Here is an 8,362-nt window from a genome sequence, read left to right on the forward strand (position 1 = left end):
CTCAGAGCTGGGGATGACGCACTATGAGCTCTGCGGGTGCTCCAGGACCCAGAGTCTCTATCCACTGCCAGACCAGTTCCAGCCTTCATTTCTCAGAGCTGGGGATGACGCACTATGAGCTCTTAGCCTGGTACCACCAGAAACCTGGGCAGCCTCCCAGGCTCCTCATCTATGACGCTGAGACCCGGGAAATGGGAGTCGCAGACAGGTTCAGTGGCCAAGAGACTGAGCACGGCTTCTCCCTCATCATCAGTGAGGTGGAAGCAGATGATGAGGGAGTTTATTACTGCCAGCAGTACAAAGACACCCCCACACAGTGATACAACCCAGTACAAAAACCTGCCTGGGCCTTTCTCTTCACTGGCACAGCTGCTTCCTGGACTGTCACTTTAGCAGTGCAACCGCTACCCTGCTATGGGGCAGGGGTTTCCTCGGGGCCTCAGCATTCGGCTAATTGGTGCCACACAGCTCGGCTATATTTGGGATGTACCCAAATAACTGCTAACACCAGGTCTTCACTGCAGACTGTGGCTGGCATAGCTGTGTCACTCAGGAGTTAGTGAGATGTCACTTGGGAGCAACAAGACTACGCCGGGGACACTGGTTACTCCAGCTCCACAAACTCTATTGATGTTTCCAGGAGACTGAATCTCTATGAAGCTCAAAGCCTGGAGCTGGCTTTGATCTCCTTTGCCTCTTGGCAACACAATCCTGTCCCATCCCAACATCCCTCCTCTACAGTGCTTTCCCAAGACCATAAGAGTAATGTACACCCAGTGGGCTCAGTCCCGACTTCACCCTCGACTGCATTGTAGACCGACTCACCCAGTTCTACAACAGACCGAGATACACAAGCTACCTGCAGAAACCAGAGAATGGCAACCTCTCTTACACTGTCAGTGATGCAGGTTGTAGCCGTGTTGGTCTGCAAGCAAAAGTAATCAGAAGTCTTGGGGAGGTGATATCTTTTATTAGATCAACTAGATAGTTGCAAATAATTCCTTTATTTGCAAGTCTTTGGGCACCACCTTTCAGCTCTCCTGTTAAATATGAATTTTCATTTCCACCTGGGAGAAATTTTACAATCTTTGCACTCCCATGTGCAGGGGGAAGGGCACATGTACCCAGAAGCTTGCAAGTAAAGGAATGTTTTTGGATCTAGTTTGTCTAATAAAAGATATCACCTCCCTAGGGGTTCTGATTACTTGTACAGTATCAGCGACATTCAGAGAGAAGACAAATGTTGATGCTCCATCAGAAGCAGAGCCCTGCATCCCTCTACCGTAGTCCAAATAACGTTTTAGAGGAGTGTTAAATGATATAGCTCAGAAGGGCATTCATACCCACTCTCTGCCCTATTCCTCCCCAATCACAGGATGTGACAGTGCTTTGAAACATAATTGAGATATATACAACCTGAGAGAAGCCAGCCACCTGACATGATTGCAACCAATTCTTTGTAGAGTGGTTTCACGGGTGTAAATGGTAGTTTCAAATGTTTAAATTCAAACATTTTAAATCACCTCATACCACCTTATGTATAAGTTAAAATATCTATGTATATGTCCCAAACATTTTAGCTGTCCATGCCAAACTATAGCTAGACTGGGTTAACAAGGTTTCTATTCACATGTTTTCCATCAAAGCCATTTGGTTAAAATTTAAGCTGTAGATTTTGATAAAAAGATGAATGGATGTTTAAAGGATTGAAAATTAAAATGGGCTATTTTTACTTCAACTATGTTATGACCATAATATATTGTTTTGAACTTAGGAAATGTTTCTTTTTGAAATGTTTCTGATGTTCTAAAACCTATAATGTATATTTTAGTCTGGAACAACTTCCACAGGCTGACATTTTATTCTTATTTGTGGCAAAAGAAAAGTTTGAGCAGCGGGAATCTCATGGGGATTTTCAGCCCTAGACAGAATGCAGTAGGTGATGGAACCACGGAAAATGAGCTTCCAATTAATGGCCAACAGACGGCAGCACTTCCCCTACAAATGCAACCATCTGAACTTCTAGGTGTCATCCGAAGTAAATGTAACAATAAGAAATTGCTACATGAGCCACGGATACCTCTTACAGAAGCACAGTAAGAACAAGCCAGAGGTAGAGGCATTTGTTTCCAAGTACAGGATTTCCCTTCATCTAAACTAGGTGTACATCTATTGGAGATTAATTGATGTTCTTCCTATACAGCAAGCACCACGTTTTCCTCACTGTACACAAAACACCATGTGTGCATTTCAGAGTGTGACCAGACATGGCCAGCACGGTGCTTTCCTGGCACCACTGCTATATGGGGGGACATCGGGAGGTCCTGAAGAATAGGGCATCCAGAAGCTGCAGATGCAGCAATGCAAAAAGGTTTGATGCTCTTGTCACCCATTGAGGTAAATCTATAGAAATCTGCCAATAGGCGGCACTGGGGATACATCCAAACTTCCTCCATACAGGGAAGAAAGAGTAAGCCCATGGGGTCTGTGAGGGAGAGGAAGAAGCAAAAGCAGGGGCACTCTCGGGCTTCTGAGAACAGTGTAGGAAGGTACCTTAGAAGTTAACATAACTGATGATTTTAGTTTGCATCATTACGGAGAACTTGCAAAGTAGCTCAGAGGGTTTGTAAAGGATCTGACTGCCCTTTTGCGGGGACCAAACAGACACACATGACAGCAGATCTGGCACCATCACGGCACACAAAATGATGCAGAATGGGGGAAGAGTCCTCCAGGACTGCTATGTAAAGTCTGTTGGCAGCACGGAGGTGGTAAGATTTTTGGGCAGGTTTAAATGAGCACAGAGGGACCACTAAGGAAACTGAGATGATAGGAGATCACTCCATTACAGGGGACTACATGGATAAAACTACCGAGATAGAAGTTGGAAGGGGAAAAAGAAATCAAGGTGCTATAACTTGGGAGAGAAAAGGACGTAGAGGGCTTCAGCGGGAGATACAGTCCAAAGCAAAGTAAATCTGAACAGGTCTTTCAAGACCAAGATGAGAAGCTTGAATTTAACACACAGAGGGTATGAAGGGGAGGTTTTATTTTAGTGTTGATGAGTGAGAAAGGTGGTTCTGGTGGCTGTTTTTTGCCTTGACATGAGGCTTGGGGAAGTCCAACAGGAAAGCGCATTACAGGCATGAAGACTTTCACGTATTATGCCCATCTGGACGGGAAGGGCACGTTCCCAGTCTGCCATAAGGGGAAAAACAGCAGGATCTGGACTCACCATGGAGGTGAAGAAGGTGGAATGGCCCCAAACAAAGGAAGAGATGTGGATGCTGTCATTAGCAAGAAAAACGGGGAAGTTGTAGAGGAAGAGGGGGAAAAAAGATCTCCTCCTTCTTTATTTTTTTATGTTAGGTATTTTTCTTTTGATACCGGAAGTAGGAAGGACCTTCCCCAGAATCCCACATGAACAGACACGCTCAACGTGCAACTGCAGGCTTCAATAACCTGCTGCCTAAGTCTGGGACACAGGCAGTATATTATAACATGTCCTCTTCTTCTCCACTTGATGCCTGGCCCACAGGTCCCTGCCTTGTGAAGCTTGAGCTAAAGGGCGTAAATCTCTCCATTCAAGGAATAGCAATCTATCACAGCCAGCTTGAGCTTTCCAACTTTTTTTTGTGGGCACATGGACAAGGAGGTTGAATGTAAAATCATACTCCAACAAGGTCCCTTTCTGAGCAATGGCCACCCAACTCCACATATGGAAGCACAGAGCTGAATTTTCACCTGCAGTTCAATGCTTTCAAAATCAAGGTAACTACTTTAGGTACCTAAATATGGACTTTGGGGTCTAACCCCTTACTGCAAAGTTCAGAAACCATTACCCCATGCTCAGGAAAAAAGCAAGAATTGTTGGGAGATTCACAGTTACATTTCCAAAAAAACATCATCTATTAAACAGGGCCTCAGCTGATCCCCAAGAGAGGCAAAAATGGCTCTCAGGTCAGAGACAGCATCTCCTGCTGCCCCCAACAAAGGAAGTCCCACTATCGATGGCATCACAGGGATATTTCCAGTGCAGTTGTGAGACTAAAGCACATTGACCTCAACTGGCATCCAGGCGCTGGTGATGACCTGGGAACACTGCTCCCAGTCAAACCTGACATCTACTTATCTTCAACACATTGACAGTTGGCAAATGCCATTTCAACATAAAATGCAGAACAAAGACCACATGCTCTTATGGGTTTGACTGGCATTTACTATAATGGGGTCCTGATCTTCACTGCACCAACTGGGCATGACTACAGAGAAGCAAGTAGTACTAATAGCCCCAAAGCCCATTGCAGTGCACAGTGAAAGAGCAGCTGGAAGCCCTGCCTGGTTGCACTTGTCCTCTGATACCCCGGCCATCTGGTCCCTGCACATTTACATCAGAGGGGGGTTCTTATATCAAACCCAAATTTGCATGTTGCACGCTCAAGTGACATCTCCTGTGCTGCTTAGAGTGGGTTTAAAACCTCCTGCATCACTTGTTACAGCCTGCTGAGCAGCTGTGGGCCAGTCAGATGTACCAAGATGGTTTCACAGGCTCCACTCCTCTGCCTGTTACTGCTCTGCATCCACGGTAAGGAGCACACCAAGAGGGAACTGGCTTCATTGACAGTAAAGTTCCCTCTCAGAAAGAAGTTAAAGGCCCAGAGTCTCTGCCTGCAAAATCCTTGCTATTCTCAAGAGGACTCCACAAACTTCAGGCTGCCTGTTCCTCCTCTAAAGAGAAAAACAGCCTATTTCAGGTATTTGGGCCTGATGTCAAGCCCACAGAGGTGGATGGGAGTCCACTGACTCCAGTGGATTTTCAGAAATTCCCTGAATGAAGACAGGCCTGCCTTAAGCTGAAAATGTCAGGCGAAAATTCCCACAGAGCTTTTTATAAAAGGGTACAGTACAATGGATCAGTGTAACTATATTCTGTTTTTCCCTTTAGGTTCAAGTGGAGACCGTGTGATGACCCAGACTCCAGAGTCCCTGGCCGTGTTCCCTGGAGACACCGCCACCATCAAGTGCAAATGCAGCTCCAGCCTCACATCCGCAGGAAAGGAGTTCCTAGCCTGGTACCAGCAGAAACCTGGACAAGCTCCTAAACTCATCATCACTTTTGCTTCTACACGGCAACCGGGAGTCCCGGCCCGCTTCAGCGGCAGTGGGTCTGGAACAGATTTCATTCTCACCATCAGCCGGGTGGAAGCTGAAGATGCTGGACATTATTACTGTCAGCAGAAGTATGGTACCCCACTCACAGTGATACAAACCAGTGCAAAAACCTCCCGGCACTCTTCAGACCAGCACGGCAGGTGCTTCCTTAGCAGTCACCTTCGGAGTACATGTGCTACACAGAGGGGCACATTTTCTCCCTTGTTGAAATGACTGTAAAAAGACAGCTGAAGTCCACTGTGGCATAAAAGCAATAACCAGGAGTCAGGACATGTACTCATTTACTTTCAACTCAGATAATCAGCACTGCAGCATAAAGTGAGGCAGCTCTAAGGAACAGTTACCTTAAAACTGGTTTGTGGTCCTTTCTGAGCTCATTTTTGGATCAGACATGTACTTTGCATATATTAAAGCAACTAGCACCCTTTGATGCTGTAACAAGTTACTATTAACACCGTGTGCCACTCTGTAGTGGGTTGATCAGCATCTGGTTGTTGAGATGCATCACAATGATCCCAAAGGCTCAGCTCCTCTGACTGGTAGTACTCTGTACCAAGGGGAAGAGACTCATGAAGCTAGTACCGGTGTGATGAAAAACTATATTTTAGGGGTTTAGGGATTATAATGATATTATTTTTTATTTTTTTAATTATGTTTTGAGTTAAATATATTTAGTTATTAATCCATAATACTTCACACATTACTCAGAGTGTTCTGCATTTCCTTGTGTTATTTCAAGAGTAGTTAGGTCCTGACAGTAAGTCCAGCACAGTGAATACAAGACTTTCACTGGGCTTTGAAGGCTTTGCATTAGGCTCTAAAGTGACTAACTGAAAAAGAGGAGAGAATGAAGGGGACAAATTCAAGGATAGGAACTACATAAAGAGCCATTTGGTAATGTTTATAAAAGATAGCTCTCCTTGCATCTATTTCTCTCTCATACACACATCCCTGTGCACTTTTCACTTATTTACCTTTTCAGACTCAAATGCAAAAACTACCTGGATTTGGACTCCAGAATTCATGCTTGTGCCTCCAAGAGACAGTCATTGCAGTGTACAGACTTCCAGAGACAAAGAGCAATAATCAGTAACTATTAAATACATCCTGGAGTCCCACATAAAGAGGTCAGTGCCACCTTCTCATAGGCCCTGTGTGGCTTTAGTGGTTCTGCCTGCTGACAGGGTCTGAATTTCAAGCAGGTGGAACAGTTTTCAACTGTTTTAGCAATGTCCTGATTGATCCTTGGCCAATACATCACCTTTCTTGCTCACTGCTTGCATTTCTCAGTACCCAAGTGCCCCTCCTGGATCTTCTGTAGCATTTCTCTTTGGAAGGTGCGTGGTATTACGACTTTACTGCCCTGGAAAATAACTCCTTCGATGACTGAAAGTTCATGTTGGCAATTCCAGTAGTCCCGTACACTCAAGTCACAGGCACTCCTGTCCTTTGGCCAATCAGAAATTATCATTTCAATAGCCGAATCAGTTCAATAGCCGGAATTTTTTTCTTGTCTGGTTTCACCCCTTTTCTAGAAATAATGTCTCCCACAAATGTCAATTCTGTAGCTCCAAAAACACATTTCTGTCTATTGAGTTTCAAATTTGAAGCCCTAGGTGCTTCCAACATCTCCCGGAGCTGATGATCATGCTCTTCCTTGGTGGAGCCGCAGATGATGATATCATCCATAGAGGTATCTGTCCCATGGGAGAGCAGGAGAGAGGACCCCAAATTACAAATGGGGACCCCTGGGGACAGGAGCCCCCCGAGGAAAAGAAAACAAAAACAAAAAATAAAAAAGGGAAACACTTACCTGCAGCAGGACCCGCAGTGCAGCAGGAACAAGGGAAGAGACCCGCGCGGATCATGAGCCACACCTTCATACAGCTGAAGCTGACCGGTCACGTCATCAGCAATCACTGGCTGGCGGGATTAAAGCGGACCACCAGTGAAGGTGGAGGGAAAGAGAAACCGGGGCTGGTGAAGACATCAACACTTGGTGCCTCCCGGAAGCCCTTCTGGGTGAGAAAACCTGCAGAAGTTCCCTGCCCTCGTGCAGGATGACTCTCCAGGTGGAGCGAGGAGCCAGAAGCAGATCCTGATGCCGGTAACAGTGGCAGAGGGAACAAGGAGCCCAAAGAGGACCCTGATGCCGGTAACAGCGGAGGAGGGAACGAGGAGCCAGAAGAAGCCTCTGATGCCAGCAGCATCGATGGAGGGGCCGGAGAGCTGGACATGGCTCTCTATGCTATAATAGGTGGGACCGTCGAGGGCACCAGGGAGGCAGAAGAGACACTCCCTCCAGGAAGCAGCAGGCAGGGACAGCACAAGGGGCTGTGAAGCAAGGCCACAAGAGGCAGAGTACTGACACTGCATGTGAGAAGTGGGCAGGCATCCGCAGAAGTGCTGTGAGGCACCCAAAGAGGAACGCTATTGAGGGGAGAGATGAGGAGTGTGGACACAATCCACAGAAGGCTGGGTAATGGGGGAGGCAACCCGGGCAAGAGACCATGGGCTACCCCAGCCACACATAGGGTGTAGCTCCCTGACAAATTGTTAGAGAGGCAGGTGAGCGGTACCCTGGCAGAAGGACCTAGGAAGGGACCGCACGGGTCCCTCGAAACATAATAGTGTTTTTTTTGTATGTTCTTTGTGTTTCCCCCTTTTGGAGGGCTTGAGGGGCAGCACCAGGTGACACAGGCAGGATAATGGCAGCAGAGCTCTTTTGAACTCTATTGTTGCTTGGGACCCAGGTCAGGCTTCGAGCCCTGGGGAAAGGGAGCCAGCCTCACGACCCAAGTTAGACATCACAGGCAAGCTGGCATTATCCAAGCATGTCACCCTCTGGGAGCTAATACTCCAGAGGGGAGAGGTGGATGTAACCAGAGGCATAACAGTGTCAGGAGCACGGCCAGGAAAACTGCAGTGATCTGCCGAGGCTTGGCGTGAGGTCGGGGTGTAGGGGAGGTGGAGCCCCGTAGAAGACCCCCGACAGACTTTTCGCCACTGAGGGACCCCGAGTGGTCAGCCCCCCCGACACTGATAGAATATTCAAAGTCATGGCAGGAGAGATTGGCAGAGACCGCTCCAGGAGCAAACATCTTCTCAACGGCCTGCAGGAAACGGTAGGGCAAACACCACCGGCCATTTGGGCCAAGGCCGCACGTGACCGGATGTTGGAGGCCAGGCG

The 8,362-nt window shown here is 47.2% G+C and overlaps 1 gene segment (V, D, J or C); it reads left to right on the top strand.

Annotated features, from left to right (window-relative positions):
• Positions 1–4,495: 4,495 nt before the first annotated feature.
• Positions 4,496–7,512, top strand: LOC102378919. The segment is given in 3 exon segments: positions 4,496–4,585; positions 4,946–5,312; positions 7,245–7,512. Coding segments are annotated over 3 exon segments (684 nt in total).
• The last annotated feature ends 850 nt before the right edge of the window (positions 7,513–8,362 follow it).

This window comes from Alligator sinensis, unplaced genomic scaffold, assembly GCF_000455745.1.
Source record: "Alligator sinensis unplaced genomic scaffold, ASM45574v1 scaffold1484_1, whole genome shotgun sequence".
NCBI lineage: Eukaryota > Metazoa > Chordata > Crocodylia > Alligatoridae > Alligator > Alligator sinensis.